The sequence below is a fragment of the Panthera tigris genome, chromosome B2 (assembly GCF_018350195.1).
Source record: "Panthera tigris isolate Pti1 chromosome B2, P.tigris_Pti1_mat1.1, whole genome shotgun sequence".
Classification (NCBI taxonomy): Eukaryota; Metazoa; Chordata; class Mammalia; order Carnivora; family Felidae; genus Panthera; species Panthera tigris.
This window is the reverse complement of record NC_056664.1, coordinates 103,994,902-104,013,929: the sequence shown is the minus strand read 5'-3', so window position 1 is coordinate 104,013,929 and position 19,028 is coordinate 103,994,902. Positions and strand designations below refer to the sequence as shown.

At 39.8% G+C, this 19,028-nt stretch overlaps 1 protein-coding gene and 1 long non-coding RNA gene across 2 annotated transcripts; one reads left to right on the top strand and one right to left on the bottom strand.

The window, feature by feature from the left end:
- Positions 1-240: 240 nt before the first annotated feature.
- On the bottom strand, positions 241-11,795 carry LOC102950963. The gene is made up of 5 exons (XR_006217827.1): positions 11,611-11,795; positions 9,654-9,783; positions 8,353-8,513; positions 3,853-3,972; positions 241-761 (listed from the first exon to the last, which is right to left on the bottom strand). It is a non-coding gene; the product is annotated as an uncharacterized LOC102950963 (long non-coding RNA).
- Positions 11,796-13,137: 1,342 nt separating this feature from the next.
- Positions 13,138-17,260, top strand: TSPYL4 (TSPY like 4). The gene has a single exon (XM_007078704.3). It carries the CDS (start codon positions 13,250-13,252, stop codon positions 14,501-14,503), a length of 1,254 nt encoding a protein of 417 aa, XP_007078766.1. The 5' UTR covers positions 13,138-13,249; the 3' UTR covers positions 14,504-17,260.
- Positions 17,261-19,028: the final 1,768 nt, after the last annotated feature.

Here is a 19,028-nt window from a genome sequence, read left to right as displayed (position 1 = left end):
TCCTAATAAGATTAAAATTTACCAAACCCTTAAATTTTAAAGCATTCCTGTGCTGCTGAATTAGGTTTTTTCATGTTACACTTTATTTTTTATTTTATTTTTTTTTAAGTTTATTTATTTTGAGAATGAGAGAAAGCGCAAGCAGGGGAAGGGCAGAGAAAGAGGAAAGAACAAGAATCCCAAGCTCCATGCTATCAGCACAGAGCCTGACGCACCAAACCCATGAACCACGAGAACATGACCTGAGCTGAATTCGGACGCCTAACTGATTGAGCCACCCAGGCACCCCATTCATGTTACGCTTTATTGAAGTTTGTTTCCAACAGTTTACATGTATCTATATTAATTTTTATTCTATTAAATTAGTCTAATTCTTTTAACCTATTTGCATTTGGAGGATCATTAATTATTTCTAATGAGTAATTTTACCCCCTAATTTCACGTCATTTACAAATCTGGTCTGTAGCCAGGTCACTGTTGAAGTTCTCCCAGAAAGCTTCCTTTCAGAGTGACGCAGTATCTTTAGGATCTTTGTACAAACTATGGATCTACCTACTCCCTTCTCCCCCTCCCCCCACCTCCCCCCCCAATGCCCACCACACATACATTTTAACTTTCTCCTAGGGCATCAGCAAGCACACTTGGTACCTCTTCAGAAATCAGGTAATTAATTAGCCCCCTCCATGCTTAGGGATGAGAAAGTGTGCCATTCCTCCCAGATGCAGTCCTAATAACTGATACACTTTGTCTTTCAAATTCCCCTGTCAAAAAAGGAAACAACTTCTTAGTAATCTTTTTACTTTCACTCTTTTTTTTTTTAATGGCAGTATTACTATTTTGATATTACTGTTACAACTGTGGGTATGAAACTTTTCAAATCAAAAAGTTGGAGAAATATTTAAAATGTTGTACAGCTTATTTTCATCAGTTGTCAAAAATAGAAAAAATATATTACAAAAGTACACAAATAAAAGTAAAATTGATAATCTTGATCAATTTCCATCAAGGTAATAATAATACTCATATTTAAAGATTGTTTTATAATTGGAGACTATAGGAGGCAAGTAGGAAGCACATATTATTGTGAAGAGTTACCAGTGATGTTGGGTTACTTCCTACAGCTCTGGATAGACCCAATTAGGACGCTGCCCCAAAATAACCACTTAACCTAGAAACTTAAAACTTATTTTGAGATTCATGAACTCCTCTACAAAATTCTAGAAATATGAGCCTTCTTATTCAGGGCTTGATTTCAGCACACATTTCTTGAGGTCCACTAATAGAGTAAAGGTTTGCATTGCAGAATCAGCCATGGCAACTGGATGCATGATTCCATACATGTAAGCCTTTGAATGTGTGACAGTAACTTCATTTCCAAGTCTTCATGTCTTTAAGATTCAACCTCTGATTCTAGAATTCATGGCAGTTTAGTATTGGGAAATGAGTGTGTTCTCCATTTGCTTTCTAGTCAGCATACATATCCAGCTTGAATCCATTTGCGTTTTCTTGACCATATTAATAGTGGCTAACACTGAGTGACAGATATTTAATCTTTACCACCTCACTGTTGTTTTTGCCTTAGCCCTCTCTCTTTGCTCATTTAAGTCACCAAAGATGTTACCTAAAAGTAGTTTTTCTTCTGTTTTTGGAATTTGTCATTGTTTTCTTTATTAAAGTATAATTTATATACAGCACAAGAATGTTCATAGCAGTTTTATAACAGCTCAAAACTAGACACAAACCAATGTCCATCACAAGTGAATGAATAAATTATGGTGTATTCATACAATGGAACATGACTCAGCAACAAGAAGGAACAAACTACTGATCATGCAACAATTTCAGAATCATTGGTCAATGAAAGATGTCAGACAAGAGAGTGCATACTATGTAATTCCATATATGTGAAGTTGGATAGCATGGAAAACTTATCTATGGTGATAGAAATCCAAAGAGTGGTTCCCTCAGGGTTAGTAATGAGAAAGAAACATGAGCCAACTGTTGGGTGATAGTAATGCTGGATTCGGCTGATGATAACACAGATTTATCTATTTGTCAAAACTTGTCAAGTTGTACAATCAAGATCCATGCATTTTAGTGTAAGTTATAACCTCATTAAATAACAGACTTAAAATTATTGTCATCAATTCAAAAAATGGAATTCTATTTGCCCATTTCTGCTATTTTTACTTTTCTTCAGTGCTTAAATACAAGTTGTTGACTCTACTTGTATGACCTTGTTTGCAAGTTCTTATTGCTGTATAATTTCATTTCTAATCCCAAATTTTAGGATTACTTTTTTTTTTTTTTTGGTTACTTTACACCTTCAATTCTGGGCAAAAGTTGATCTCTCTAGAGATTTCCTTAACATACAAACTAAGAGGCTGTCATCCTCTGGTCACTGAAGAAGTTGAATCTGCTCATATTGACCTGTAAGTAGTACTCATATACTTATTCAATAATAATCTCCGTGTTTCCCTTTTCATTTCTGCAAATTTAGATGTCTACAAGATGATTCTCTGACCTTCTTTACTTGGACCCTTCTCTCTGACTCCAGCTTCAACTTACCAGTCTCTATTACCCTAACACAGCAGATTGTGAAGGGTGGCCCCCAGAAAAGCATCGTGAGACTCACCTGAATCTTGTTAGAAATGCAAATACAAGAACCCCACTCCTTCTCTATAGACTCAAACTCTGGAAGTAGAGTCTAGCAACTGTAGTTTAACTAGCAATCCAGGTAATTCTGATGCATACTAATGTTTGGGAATCATTGCCCTAAACCCCATTGCTGTTCTTGCTTTATCTCTCAGTTTCCTGAATTCAGTTCTCATTATAAAAACAAAACAAGGGGCGCCTGGGTGGTTCAGTTGGTTCCACGACTGACTCTGGCTCAGGTCATGGTCTCGCGGTTTGAGTTTGAGCCCCGTGTTGGGCTCTGTGCTGCCAATTCAGAGCCTGGAGCCTGCTTCAAATTCTGTCTCTCCTTCTCTCTCTGCCCTCTCCCTCTCACACACTCTCTCTCGCTTTCAAAAAATAAACAATATTAAAAAAGTTTAAAAACAAAACAAGATATTTACCTATATTCTTTTTTTTTAAATTTTTTTTTTAACGTTTATTTATTTTTGAGACAGAGAGAGACAGAGCATGAATGGGGGAGGGTCAGAGAGAGAGGGAGACACAGAATCTGAAATAGGCTCCAGGCTCTGAGCTGTCAGCACAGAGCCCGACGCGGGGCTCGAACTCACGGACCGCGAGATCATGACCTGAGCCGAAGTCGGACGCTTAACCGACTGAGCCACCCAGGCACCCCAATATTTACCTATATTCTTAATGACATTTGAGTTCTCTACCCCACGGAGTCACAATTTGAGCCTCAGGTATCTAATTCTGCTCCAAGTACACACCTCTGTCTTCAAAGTCTTCTCAGCAGATTGTTAGAAATATCAGGAATTTCCATGTATGCTCTCATTTTACATGTGTAATCCTACAGTTTTTGTATCACTATCCCCATATGATAGGGAAATAGAAGCTTAGCAAATTGAAGTGTATTAATTTAGATATAAGTAACACAGGTTGTATTCAGTTAGGGTTCTTATTTCAAGCTAGGGCACATCTCACCATATTGCAGCAACCTGTAATTTTAGCATAAAGACATTTAAATCCTAATTAAGTATAAATAGGTTAGCTTTAATATTCCCAATCTATTCATGAATGGCTTTCAAAAGGGATGTATTTATTTATCTTTATATATCTGTTCATTTATCTTTATATATGTTAAATAATATAGGTTTTCTAAGCTCCATCAGATTATAACTGTTTCCTATATTTAAAAATGCAATTCTTGATACTTACTGTCTGAATTAAACTGCTTGGTTTTACTTTCCTTCAGAAGAACAGAGTTAGCCAAAGTAGTTCAAATGTTTTAATATCTTTCCGGAATTTGCTGAGATGTAGACAGAACTGTCATTATCACTATGAAATGCAAAGAATGTGTATTTATTGAGGTTTGAGTCAATTGGGTGATTACTTATAACAGCACTTCATACTTAATTGTTATCCTCTTAACCAAGCTCTAACTTCTCTTAGCACAATAAAGAGTTGTGTTGAGATGAGTCTAGTACACGGTAGTCTAGGTGCTGTTGTAATCAATCATTTTAAGTAATGGTCAAACTTCTCCAAGTTTACTCTGAGGTCAATTTTGATGAATCCTCTCCAATTAGCTATTAAAAGCATAGATTTCATGTAACTAATTTTTAAAAATTATTTTATAAAGTCTTTAAAATAATATTATGTGAAAAAAAATGTGGTGAAGCATTTTATTTTAGTGCCAGCAAAACATTTTTTTCCTATGAACTGGAAATACCATATATCTAAAATCATTTAGAAGTAACTGGAACAAAGGCACCTGGCTGGCTGAGTCAGAAGAGCATGTGATTCTTGATCTCAGGGTTGTGAGTTCGAGCCCCACAGTGGGTGTACAGATTACTCAAAAATAAAATCTTTAAAAAAAAGTAACTGGAACACAGTGGACAAGTATTATTACTATGTCCCAGTGTTTTATATCTTTTTCATGTTATTCAAATTGTATCCTACATGGTCCAATTCAACTCTCCTTTCTTTCACTTACTGCTCCATTATTTATGGATGTCTTTCATCTTTGAACTTCTATACACTTACAGTTTTATAACAGAATTTGACATTGATTTTATGTTGTCTGCACTACAGTCTATTTCATGTAGGTAAATCTTAGCATAAAAATAATAAAAATTATCAAGTCAGCTTTTATTTACTGAAAGCCATTGGGATGAACACTTTGCAAATATTTCATCTTCCTAACAGTTCTGTAACTTAAGTTTTATTATATTCATTCCATATTTGAGGAGCTTATGGCTCAGAGAAGTCAAGTGACCTGCTCAAACTGAACTGCCTGTATGTGGCACAACTGAGACATGAAGCCAGAACTGTCCGATTCCAATGTATGCTCTTTACCCAGTATACTACAGAAATATAGTTTCCCAGTTCTCTACAGAAATAGGGTCAATAGGAAGAGATTTATATGAGGAAATGGCTCATGTGATTAGGGAGGTCTACTGAGCAGTGTCACAATCTGCCACATGCAAGCTGGAAACCCAGGAAAGCTGAGTGATGTAGTATAATTCCAGTCTGAGTCCTAAGGCCTAAGAACCAAGTGAGCTGATGGTGTAAAGACCAGTCAAAGGCAGTAGAAGACTCATGTCCTAGCTCAAGTACTCAGGGAGGAAGCAAAAGAGGCAAATTCCTCCTTTTCTCTACCTTTTTGTTCTATCTAGGCCCTCAACGGACTGGATGATGCCCACCCATGTTGGGAAGGGCAATCTACTTTCTTGAGTCCACCAATTCAAATGCTAATTCCACAAACACCCTCACAGACACATTCAGAAATAATACTTAGTCTGGGCACCCCTGGCCCAGTCAAATCGACACATAAAATTACCTATCACACTCAGCATACAAAGGTATGAGGTCATTCAGGTCACAGACTTTGTCTCTGATTTCTCTAATGATTGAGGAAAGCAACACTATATAATCTTGTTTTTTGGCTAAATATTATCATGGGAGGCATCATAACTAAATGAGCTTGTCTGAGAAAATTTTAATTTTGTAACAGTGATAGCTTAAGTATAATAAAGATTATGATTCAATTCTAATAGTATACACAGCATAAAACATACGTTGAAAATTCATGCCACAGTTGTTTTATGAATGTATGGTATATAAAATTATGATAAATATTCTCTTCAGAGAAGTTTAATTTTTTTTTTTCCAGAGCAGTTTTAACTTTAACCTAAAAGGCTGACAAACTAGTCAGATTATCATTTTAAAGACTACTTTCTCCCTCTAGTGACCAGGAATGAGAATACCATGTCATATTCACAGGCATTTAAAAAACTGATTATCAATGTATATGTGTACTTCCCCCTATGGTGTCTGGGAAATTTGCCAGCTATTTTGATTATTACAATGGATGCAGGTGAGACTGGTATTCATTAGGGACAATAGGGATGCTAGATCCTGCAGTGTGGAGAACAGTGCCCCATATAAAGTAATTATCCAGTGTTAAACATATAGATTAAAAATATATTAATTATTATTTAAGCCTAGAGCCTAGCACCATTTTACATATGAAGACATTTTGCACTGTTTTATTTTTATTTATTTATTGTTATTTTTTAAGTAAACTCTACCCCCAACATGGGGCTTGAACTCAAGACCCTGAGATCAAGAGTTGCATATTCTACCAGCTGAGGCAGCCAGGCACACCCCTCACCTCCCTGCACTGTGTTAAACACTGCATTTTTTGAAAGCAACTTATTTCATCTACTCTTAAACACTGCTTGTAAGATACATCGTTATCTAACACTAAGAATGAAAACAATTGCCAGTTAAACTCTGACACAAAGCTTTCTAATGCTTATAATTTTTATTTTATCCACAATCAACAGAGTGAAAAGGCAACCTATAGAATGGGAGAAAATATTTGCAAACTATATATCTGAAAAGGTTAATCTCCAAAATATATAAGGAACTAGTGATTCTATAGGTATAGCCACCTAACTACTTCATCATGTCATTTAGTACAGGCATGCCCAACCATTTATAAATTAAAATAGATATTTTAAGAATTATTTCCCTTTTGTTTTTCCTTGATATTACAACCAAGATGTTATATTAATTTTAAAAAAATTGGGGTTCCTGGCTGGCCCAGTCAGAAGAGTATGTGACTGACTGTTGATCCAGGGGGTCATGAGTTTGAGTCCCACGTTGGGTGTAGAGATGACTTAAACTAAAAAAATAAATTTAAATGATGGTACACTATTTGTGAATTTCAAGAAAGAAAAAAGGAGTTATAAAATATTCATTATAAGGAATGTTTTTCTTCTAATTTTTTTTAAAGTTTATTCACTTTTGAGAGATAGAGACAGGGTGTGAGTGGTGGAGGGGCAAAGAGGGAGACACAGAATCCGAAGCAGGCTCCAGGCTCTGAGCTGTCAGCATAGAGCCTGATGCGGGGCTCAAACTCATGAACCATGAGATCATGAGCTGAGCCAAAGTTGGATGCTCAACCAACTGAGCCACCCAGGCACCCCAGAATGTTTTCTATTCTTCTAGAAAGTTTCCTACAAGCTCAATTTGATTGCCCCTGTCTCAATAATTCTGCTGTTCCCATGGCTGGGTTCATGGGTCCCATAACTGGTGTAATGCTCTGCTGTGCCATCTTCAAAGTCTCAATAAATTTTGAACAAGGAGCCCCACATTTGTACTTTGCACAGGCTTGCATATGACATAGTGGTCTTGACCACAACCAACAGAAATAATCATCTCTGGCTTTGAAGTAACACATCTTTACATTTTCAAAGTGCTTTCACATCTGTTATCTTTTTTGATCTTCACAATTAAGCAGTTAGAAAAGGAGAGAAAGTGGTAGAGAAGATACACCTTGAAGTCAGAATAGGCTTCAGTACAAATCTAGACTCTGCAGTAATCTTAAACTAGTGATATAATTTCTCTCATCTTCCCCTTCCTTTTCTGTAAAACAGCAGTACCACCTGTCATATGAAAGTTGATGTGATAATTATGTAAAATAACATAAAGCACATGGTAGACACTGAATAAGTTTTTCTCCTTTTAGCTCTTCTCTGTCCCCCAACTCCCAATTTGCAAAATACAAAAATTGAAACTAAGACGTTTAAATGATCTGTTAAATGTGTTAATCTGGGTCCTCTGAAGAGCAGAAGTCAAGCTGGGATTAAATGTGCAAAGATATTACTAGGGGAAATGACTGTGAGTGAAATGGGGAGGGGCCCAGAAAAAAGATGGAAGAAACTTTTGACCAGGAAGCACGTCTGACTGAATGAAAAGAAGAGCAAGAGAAAGTTGGGTGAAGTGGTCTAGACTCCTGTGCCATCCAGGGAAGATTCACGAGGCCATTGAGGAGTCCTTGAGTCAGCCCGGGTCAGTGGTCAGCTGAGTCCCGCAGTTTTTAGGAATGGTTTTACCTTATGTATTCTAGCCACACTCAGTCTTGGCTGGAGCAGCTCACAGGAGGTATGGCCTGAATGCAAGCAAAGCAGGCTACAGATTTCAGGGTACAGGATTCAGGCCCTTGGACGTTATTCTTCCTGTATTTGGAGGGCTGTAAGGTGCATCTTCATGGCCACCACATTAATCTCCACACTGAGATGGTGCCAAAGCCAGAGGCAATTTGCCAATTAATATATGTCTTACCACGAGTGAGTTAACTTTCTGTGATTCCTGTGTCCTTGTTTATGAAGTTAAATGTATTAAAATGCCTAATGCAACCTTGACTCTTACCTGCAAGAAATTCAATTAGCTCGGCATCTTCTTTGAATGTGAAGTTAGTTGTTCTTCAGCCATTGTTCTCCCAAAAAGTAGGACGGCTTTCTGTTGGAATTGGCAAGTCTACCTGGCTCTGGACACATGGAGTCTGTCTGCTAAAGATGCCTTCGTCCTGTCTGAGGAAGAGAAACATTTCCATAGAATGCCTCTGTTGCTGCTCAACTCAACTCTGGGCTTTGGAGCCCAGGAGAGGTGACCCATTCAGTCAGAGAGCCATAACTCCTTCCATACATTAAGGGTCATTTAGGGGAAATTGTTTGAAAATCAAGTATCTTTTGGCTGTAATGGTCCATGAAATAATTATTTTTTTATTTTTAATTTTTCCATGAAATAAGTTTTAAAGACAAGAAGGAAAAAACACATGGAGATGGGGGTGAGGGTGGAGGAAAGAAAGCAACTTATAAGGAAGGTTCACCTATGTAGAGTGTTGACCCACTACTCTGAGAAGTGAATAAAGATGGGTTGGGTGATCTTATTATTCCCATTTTTTTTTAAAGTAGGCTCTACAACCAATGTGAGGCTTGAGCTCACTACCCCGAGACCAAGAGTTACGTGCTCCTCTGGCTGAGCCAGCCAGGTGCCCCTTATTCTTCCCATTTTCGAAATGTGGAAATGAGATTTTAAAAAGTCAAACCACTTGCCCAAATTTCCATTGCTCGTTAAGGCAGAGCTGGAACTCCAGCCCATATCTTTTGCCCTCCTCTAGTAAGACTAGGTCTACACAATACCAATAAAAAAAACAAATGAACAAAGGGAATGTTACATTTGATGGATGGAGAACTGCTGACGTAGGGCACTGAATCGTGAATTCCTGTTTCTCCTTTTATTTTTTATTTTTTTTTATAATTTTTTTTTAACGTTTATTTATTTTTGAGACAGGAGAGACAGCATGAACGGGGGAGGGTCAGAGAGAGAGGGAGACACAGAATCTGCAACAGGCTCTGAGCTGTCAGCACAGAGCCTGATGTGGGGCTCGAACTCACGGACCGCAAGATCATGACCTGAGCCGAAGTCGGATGCTTAACCGACTGAGCCACCCAGGGGCCCCCCTGTTTCTCCTTTTAATAACTGGGTGCTTCCCCAACAATTGTTAGTATTTTTCTGGATGGGCAGAGGGGAATAGGAAGAAAAGATTTAACATTAAATTGAGATGGTCATATGGTCTTATTTCTAAGAAAGTACCTTTGCATTTTATACATTGTGTAGAACTGCAGGACGATATAATGAATGAGTGCACGGTTCTTGAGTCAGATTACCTGGTTTCAGCTTGTGGCTCTATATTGCTGCTGTATGACCTTGGATAAGCAACTCAGTTTCTCTTTGCTTGAGTTCCTTCTGAGGTAATGTAAAATGGAGGTCATAATATTATTACCTCACAGGGTTGTTCTGAGGATTAAAAGAGATAGCACATTTAGAAGACACTAAATAAATGTAGGCCAAAATGAATATAGAACCAGAAACCATGTCGCTCTGAAAAAAGAAAAAAACTTGCTGTTCAAGAGCAATAACAGTGGATGTTTCCTAAGTTTTCCAGTGTTTACTATATACTTTAGTAAAGTCATTCCTGTTTGACTATATTAGTTTATTTTTGAACTTTTGTTAAAGTCCGTGTCCTGTGGCAAATGTACCTTCTAGTTTTTCACGACATTTTCTGCAAATGCTTTTTCATACAATCATGTTACTGATATATCTTTTTTTCTGTAGTGAGGTTTATTGCCAATTGCCATTAGAACAGTCTCTGTTGTGTACCAAAAAATCCTATATTCTAATATGCAAATCAAATGATTCCTATTTATAATACATATATCTATTCAACTCAAAATGAAATGCTAGCAGAGTCATATTATTCACTTTGGTAAAACCTTTTAAAATTTACATTTAAATCAAATCATCACAGGGGCGCCTGGGTGGCTCAGTCGGTTAAGCATCCGACTTCAGCTCAGGTCACGATCTCACGCTCCGTGAGTTCGAGCCCCGCGTCGGGCTCTGGGCTGATGGCTCAGAACCTGGAGCCTGCTTCCGATTCTGTGTCTCCCTCTCTCTCTGCTCCTCCCCCATTCATGCTCTGTCTCTCTCTGTCTCAAAAATAAAAAAAACGTTAAAAAAAATTAAATAAAAAAAAATAAAAATAAAAAAAATAAATCAAATCATCACATTTCATTAAAATGTTCAATGAAATAGTCACTGTAGATGCCAAGGATGAAGCCACTATACAGCCATCCTTGTCCAGCTGGGATGAGGAGACTGATCTGCATAAAGCAACCAAGAGAGTCAAAGACAGAAGGTAAGTACTAAATTGGGTGGCAAAGGTCACAGAGCTATAGGACTGTCAGAATGATAAGGGAAGGTTATGCGTAGGAGATAGGAGGAGGCAATTTGCCAATTAATATATGTCTTACCACGAGTGAGTTAACTTTCTGTGATTCCTCTGTCCTTGTTTATGAAATTAAATGCATTAAAATGCCTAATGCAATCTTCCCGAGATAGGCTTGAATGGAGTTTCAAGAATGGGCAGGCTATTATTAGTGGAAAATGATCGCAATGACAAGAACAATCAAAGCTATGGACAGGGACGTTTCAAGTAGTGGAGGTAAAAATCTTTCTAAAAATTTGGTATATACAACAAGAGAAAAAAGTACACAGGTAGTAGCCTCAGGTAATTTTATAATTTTCTGTTGCAAATAGCAAATTCTTTCTTCTATGGCAAAGGAACTTTCATTCAGCATTTGCTCTTCTCTGCTTCTTGGCTCAGGTTATAATCCTAGAGAATTAATCCTCCCACAGTACAAAGACTCTTTAAGAAAGGAAACAAGGCAGAATAGTGTCAAAGAGTGACTCAAAGTCACAAAGTCACTTAATGATAGCACATTGCTTACTAATTGATTTCACCCCACAGAGGCAAAATAGGATTTATTAAAAGAGGAAAAAAAAGGAGAGAAAAATCATTGTAGTCTGAGAAGAGTGAATCTTGTTTGCACAATTTTTGTGGGATATCTGATTAGTTGGCAGCAGTCAATTTGGACAGTCTGTCCTTGAGTAGGCTGACTAGGGGTACAAAAATATCTTAATTGTTTACGAATTCTCTTGCAAACCTTTGTGAGCTAAACTATGAAGCTGCAGGGCAAGGTGTTTCCCTTTAATGTCAGTGTCTTTTGCATCAACACCTCATTCTTAGTTGTACTGGGTCTGCACTACTTCCCTCCAGTCTCCTACCTGCTGCTGCTTGTTTCTAAATCCGTTTCCCCACATGCTTCCTTTTCACTGGATCCTCTTCTGAGTCCCAATTTCAAAGTGATCATAATCTGGGGGCTCTGTAGTGGAGTTTCTATTACAAAGAATTATAATCAGGGGCGCCTGGGTGGCTCAGTCGGTTAAGCGTCCGACTTCTGCTCAGGTCATGATCTCGTGGTCCGTGACTTCGAGCCCCGCGTCGGGCTCTGTGCTGACAGCTCAGAGCCTGGAGCCTGTTTCAGATTCTGTGTCTCCCTCTCTCTCTGCCCCTTCCCTGTTCACGCTCTGTGTCTCTCTCTCAAAAATAAATAAACGTTAAAAAAAAAAAAAGAATTATAATCATTTTTCTAATATGAATTTAAGATGTTAAACAAAAATATGCAAAATTTAAGTTTTCCTTCACTCTTGCATTTTTCTAAGGACTAACACCAGTGTTTTCATACTCCAACAAACAAAACAACACATAGCACAGTATCGACATCACTAGCAGATGAATTGTATGAGCTGACTTGAATAGACAAATTTTAAGTAAATACTTTAACATTAACATTTTAAATGTTACTTAAAATATTTTAATTTGGACAAGTAATAGTTTCAGTGCCTGCAAACAGTTGATTATTGCTTCTGCCCTGCAGTAAATTATAACAGGGGCATATTTTGGCAAATATTTGCTGGCTTCATGCCCACATGCATTATAAAGCAGGAACTCCTTTTAGATTAGGATTACAGCCTAAGGATAAGCAACATATATTATGTACAATTGTGGAAATTAAAATCTCCTGAGATCACATCTTTTTCAGAAATGCTTAACGGCTAAATTTGCATGCTCACGCGATGTCACTTCTAAGTAAGGAAAATACATTTGCTACTTATATTAGTTAAAAGGGATGAGGAAATATTGTCCAATCACTTCATAGGTATTGGCCAAAGTACATAAACAAATTGAAATAATCATTTTGTCTTGTTAGGATGAGAGAAACTTCCCTTACAATTGCTCCTAATTTTTTAAATCATCGCTTAACAGAGCAACACTTTTCTTAAAAATCAAACTCTGCTCATCTTAATTCTTTGATAATAGTCACGAATCTGTACATTAAAAAAGGCAGGCAGGCGCCTCGTTAGCGCAGTAGGTAGCACTCAGTCTCATAAAAAAGGCACGCAGGTGAATTGCTGACTCCTCCTTACCATCCACGAACGGCCCTCTGAGCTGATGAACTTGGACCATAACCTTTCTTACCTTTTAAGTAAATATTTTAAGAGAAAAATTAATTGCATAGGTGTCTTAGAAATACATACAGAGCCTTAGAAATGCACACTGACACAGTTCTCACATGTTCGAGTTTGGTCTGCACCCAATCACGTAAATCAAATCTTTTCCAGAGAGACGAAATTCATCTATTTTATAACACAAAGACAAAGGCATACCCTTGACTGACGTAATCATTAGGTTCAGCGAATTCTCGCGCGACGTGAAGATGCTGCTGCCGTGACGTCACCAGTTGCCATAGCAGCATCCTCCAGAGTGGAAAAGAGGGGTGGTGCGACAAGCGGATTGGGGCGGAGCGCGGCTTCTGCAGAGGACAAGGGACGCTCTGCTCCTGCGGATCTGACTTCTACCAAAATGAGCACCCTGGATGAGGGCAGCAACCCTCCTGTCGCTAAAGACTGCGGCGTAGCTACTGCCGACGATGCCCCAGGACATCCGGACCTAAACCAGTGCCGGGGCGAGGAAACCGAGGCGACCCAGGTGATGGCGGACACAGGTGAGGAGGGCATCTCGGAGACCGCCGCGGAGGCAGGCGCCCCCGAGAGCCCCGCGAGCTGTGCCCCCGTGTTCCGCGTTCGAGTTTTTGGGAGCCGCAGCCGTGTAGCGACCAAATCGGGCCAGAAAGAGGGTCTCCCTCCGACGGAAGGCTTGGCAGCAGCCTCTGCTTCAGCCTCCCCCGCGGTAGCAACCGACAATAGCCAGGAAAATGGCTGTCAGCGTAGAGAGCCGCGGGGCCCTGCTGGGGAGAAAGCTCTAGAAGCCTGTGGCGCAGGGGGGTTGGGGTCTCAGATGATGCCTGGGGCGAAGGCCAAGGAAATGACGACAAAAAAGTGCGCCGTTTCAGCGGCAACGGAAAAGGAGGGAGTAGCGGAGGAGGTGGTGGAGGAAAAGAAGGTGATGCAGAAGGAAAAAAAGGTGGTAGGAGGAGTGAAAGAGGAGTCACGGGCCAAGGCCCCGAAGATCAATAACTGCATGGATTCCCTGGAGGCCATCGATCAGGAGCTGTCAAATGTAAATGCCCAGGCTGACAGGGCCTTCCTTCAGCTGGAGCGCAAGTTTGGCCGGATGCGAAGGCTCCATATGCAGCGCAGAAGTTTCATTATCCAAAATATCCCAGGTTTCTGGGTCACTGCCTTTCGGAACCACCCCCAGCTGTCACCTATGATCAGTGGCCAAGATGAAGACATGATGAGGTACATGATCAATTTGGAGGTGGAGGAGCTTAAACACCCCAGAGCAGGCTGCAAATTCAAGTTCATCTTTCAGAGCAACCCCTATTTCCGAAATGAGGGGCTCGTCAAAGAATATGAGCGCAGATCCTCTGGCCGGGTGGTGTCTCTTTCCACTCCAATCCGCTGGCACAGGGGCCAAGACCCCCAGTCACATATCCACAGGAATCGGGAAGGAAACACTATCCCCAGTTTCTTCAACTGGTTCTCAGATCACAGCCTTCTAGAATTCGACAGGATTGCTGAGATTATCAAAGCAGAACTGTGGCCCAATCCCCTACAGTACTACCTGATGGGCGAAGGGCCTCGCCGAGGAATTCGAGACCCAGCAAGGCAGCCCGTGGAGAGCCCCAGGTCCTTCAGGTTCCAGTCTGGCTAAGCGCTGCCCTTGTGAGAAGCTCCTGCACAAGTCTCCCACCACCTCCCCTTGAACCTTTGCTTAGCCAACAGCATGCAGTCTTCTATCTGCTTTCTCTTCACACTGAACTATTTTGTCCTTTGGTTCTCCTAAATCTTCAACAGTCATTTGCAAGATTGACTCTTACATGTTTGTGTTCCTCTTCCTCTGGACCTTCATGCTCTTCTGTATCCTGTTACATGTTCAAGTGCATGGCGTTGCACTGCTTCTATGCCAAGCACATGATGCTGTAGATAGGCACTGCCTTCCTTTGCATGCCTTGGGTCCTGTCTATGACCATGGTCTTCTCCTAGTTTTTTAAGTGGTTCTCCACCACAAAGAAGCTTGCAGTACCTTTGCAAATAACTAGCTGGACTTCATACTTTATGCTGACTGTCCTCCTGATAACCATGTATTCTATGGCAAATTCTTTGAGTTTCACCGCTGCAAGATGAAACTACTCTAGATGATGCCAACCATCAACACAAACTGGACGTTTCTAGCTACCACTAACTGGTTCCCAGCTGCCTCCCTGGGCCTGTGCTATCCACCCTGCTGGCTATCTGGCAGAATAAGGGGGCTAGTGGGTGGCTACAAGGCATGAGTGAGGTAACAGATGAGAGGTTTTCAGTGTTATTGCATCTTCTTTTCACTCTGCTTTGTGACCAGGTACTGGTGAGTATGAGGGTTGGTGCTATGGCCCACACAAACCTGTTCTCACCCTTCTGGATGAGCTTTGCATAGGCACCATTGCCTGCCTCCTCAGCAACTGACCGTGGACTTAAGCTCCCAGGCAGCACACAGGGAACTCTGCCTCAATCCCCTTGTGCCATCAAATGGTTACCTATAAACCCAATTGGCTGTGGGGCAGGTTGCACAGTCATATGTGATAGTGCCCAAAGCAAGGCTGGAAGGGGTTCACTTCCAGCAGTTAGCCTTTCTGAGCTGGAGTCAACAAACCACCCTTAATCAGATAGTTTTGTTAGGTATCCCCTTCTCTAACTCCTGCACTCATTCTGAGCATGATAAAGTTGCCAGGGTGGGGGCACCGAGGGAAAGGTGTTCCTGGTGTGTGTGGCCTGTTCTGCATCTTTTTGTCTCTTTCCTCCACCCCCACCCCCTTGTTCTCTCCCCCACTTCCCTCTCCTCTGAAGCAGACAGGAAACAACACTGGCAAAGCGGGCTTTTTGTTTAATTTTCTCTACCCTTGATGGTGTCCAAAGAGAGAAAGGTACTGTACAATAGACTCCACATGTCTTCTTGTGCTCTTCTGCCCTCAAGCCTCCACCCTACTTCCTTTAGTAAGGTCTAAAAGTTTCAAAGGGAGACCTGTAGGTTATTTAGTTATGAGCAGTGTTCTTTTGGGCCAATTTTGACAACCCCACCTTTTCCCTGTCCACTTACCAAAATCTGTGTGTTTCTTGAGTTTAGTTAGAGAAGCAGGGAGGAAAGACAGAAGGGCCTCACAGTGATGGATTCAAGGCAGATGCAGGGAAGGTTGTGATGTAAAGCGGCCAAACTTAGTTTCACTCCACTTTCCTAAACATGGAAATTTTGGTGGGGGTGGCCTTGACCACTTAGAAATAACCCCAAGGCAGCATTTTGAGGGTCACCTCTATTCTCTGTACTATTTTGTTACTGCTCGCATGGCCCAGGGGCCTCCATCCTGTTGTCTGGCCTTCTTGGCTTTCAGGCTTCAGTTTCCCTATTTCCTTCCCTGCTTCTCTCCCAACAGATGAGGGAGCAGGCTGCAGTGTACATTGTGGGAGATGCCAAAGTTCCTCCCTGGGGATGTGTGGAGCTTGTTTGGATTTCCAGGACAGGTTCCAGTAGGTGGGACAGCAGTGTATCAGGGCTATTACTTGGGTGGTATATGGTAATGGTAAGGACTACCTGCTTTCTCCTTTTTGAAGGCCTTGCCCTAAGTTCCATGAGTGCTTGGGAGGTCTGGGTACAGCAGTGGGGAGGGTGCTCTAGGCTGCGGGAAGTGAGAGCCCAGAAACCAAAATGAACCAAGTAGTCTTGGAACGGCACAGGAAGGATGAACCCTGCAGCTTTGGGAATGGAGGGAGAGGCCCCTGAAGCTTTTCCTAGGAGAGGTGGGAGAATCAAAGTGGTTGATGTTTAAAAAGGATACTTAGAGGAGTTTTCCCTAACTCCCTTGAATTCACCAGTAGATTTTTGTCTAAAATGCAAAAATGCAAGTCTGGATGTTTTCTCTCTGTTATTATAGGAGTGATCTTTTCTGTATAGAAGATTAATGGTATATGCTCATTATTTCACTGTGTTTGAGTAAAATCCTATTAATTCCTTTCTCTATTTTTGCTTGCTGGCGAAATTGACATTTACAGGCCTGCTTTTTGCTTATAATTGAGAATATGTGCAAAAATATCAAACTTGTTTCCTGTGCAGTATGAAACCTGTGAATATTCGTTAATATATCAGCTTGTTCTGGTCTGTCTTCATATATAGCTCTATTCTTAGAAATATAATTTGAATGTGATCCTTGAAATTTTGCAAATTGTTGCTGTGTCTTGTGAAAGTAATTTCAAAAAGAAAACCAATTCTTTTGTTTTGATATTTCTTGCCCTAATAGTAATGTTGTACTTGAATTTTATGTTCCTAACCAGTGTAAGTATTTGTAGAATTGCTCTGTCAAAGTAAACAAGGATCGTTAAGTACTTTATTAGTCTTCTTCTGTGTGCTCAAAGGAAAAATAAAAGTCTGTCACTCTGCTGTGTTTCTTGTTTTCACCAAAAAAATAACAATAAAGTTCTGTGTGTCTAGGCTAATGAAAGGTTGGGAAATCATTAAAGTTATCAAGTTGTCACCATAAGCATTGTCCTGAAGCTTTATAAAAAAAAAGCCACAGAATTTCTAAGATTTTTTTTACTAGGAAAATGGTAAATAAGAAGCCTAACTAACTGGATGCTCATGGACTTAATTTTTCCTTGTTCAACCAGTGTAGTTTTGGAGGGTAATTGAAGCACCACTGAATTTTCAGTGGAAAGCTTTTTTTTTTTTTTTTTTTTCTTTTTAAGTTTTTAATTCCAGTTAACATACAGTGTTATATTAGTTTCAGGTATGCACTATATTGTATATGTATGTGATTGAACAACTCCATATATCACCCAGTGCTGATCACAAGTGCAGTACTTAATTTCCATCATTTATTTAACCCATCCTCCCACCCACCATTGGTAATCATCACTTGTTCTCTATAAGAGTCTGTTTCTTGATTTGTCTCTTTTTTTTACCCCCTTGTTTTATTCCTTAAATTTCACATATGAGTGAAATAATGGTATTTGTCTTTCTCTGACTCAATTTCACTTACTGTAAAACTTTTTTTTTAATTTTTTTTTTAAAATGTTTTATTTATTCTTGAAAGAGAGAGAGAGACGGCATGAGCGAGGGAGGGGCAGAGAGAGGGACACAGAATCCAAAGCAGACTCCAGGCTCTGAGCTGTGAACACAGAGCCCGATGTGGGGCTCAAACTCACGAGCCGTCAGATCATGACCTGAGCCGAAGTTAGATGCTCAACCAACTGAGCCGCCCTGGCGCCCCATGGAAAGCTATTCTTAATACACCATTCTTATTTGCTATATTTATGTTAACTGATTCTTAGTGCGCTTAAGATAGACTTTGGAAAAATTAATCATTGTGTATTCTGTTAGGTGCTTCTTAATTTCTTTGCTACTACAGTGTGGTGCTTTAAAAAGAAAGAATAACAAAATTGTTACTGACATATAGTGTCTAGAAACAAATGATCTCAGACATCCCAATCTCAATTACCAGTAATGTTTCGCTGTTCAGCAGCTATTACATGAAGGTTTGGGAAATAAATACTTCTGCATTCTCTGGAGTTGAGAGGGCTATGGATATTGCAAGGTTTGTGAAAATGAATGACCAAATATTTTTAGCCATCTAAACAAAAATTTGACATAAACGGCCCAGAATTACTACTAAATAGACTTGCTAATTCTTGGTGCAATTCATACTTGGAAGTTTTACTTGATATAGTTTTTCTAGGCCTGGAGAAGTTTTAAGTTTTAGAGAGCTAACTCTATATCCATTTTAAACCTAAATTTTCCTTTAGTGTGTTCATTTTATCCTTAATTCAGTGATTGATTTTTTTTCTGCATTGTCAATCGCCTGTTTTCAAGCATTATCTCTTTTATCCTGTTCTGGACATAGTTGGAAAATAATATTTTTGTTGCTCTTGGTTTATTATCAGCTTTAACCAGTAGTATTCCTCTTGCCAGTAGGTTGGTGCCACTCATTTGTTAGATTATCATGATTTCTGTTCTGTTTAATAAAATTAGACTCAATTAGACATTATGTAGGTTTCACTTACCAGGTAACTGGTTTGCTCCTATATCACTGCTTCATTTCTTTTCACTGCCTTTTCTTTCTCAGTTCTAAACCCAAATTGTCCCTTATGCAGACCTCCACATCAGTTGAGAGGTTTTCTTGTCCTCTCTTCACCGAAGAAGTATCATTTGGTCT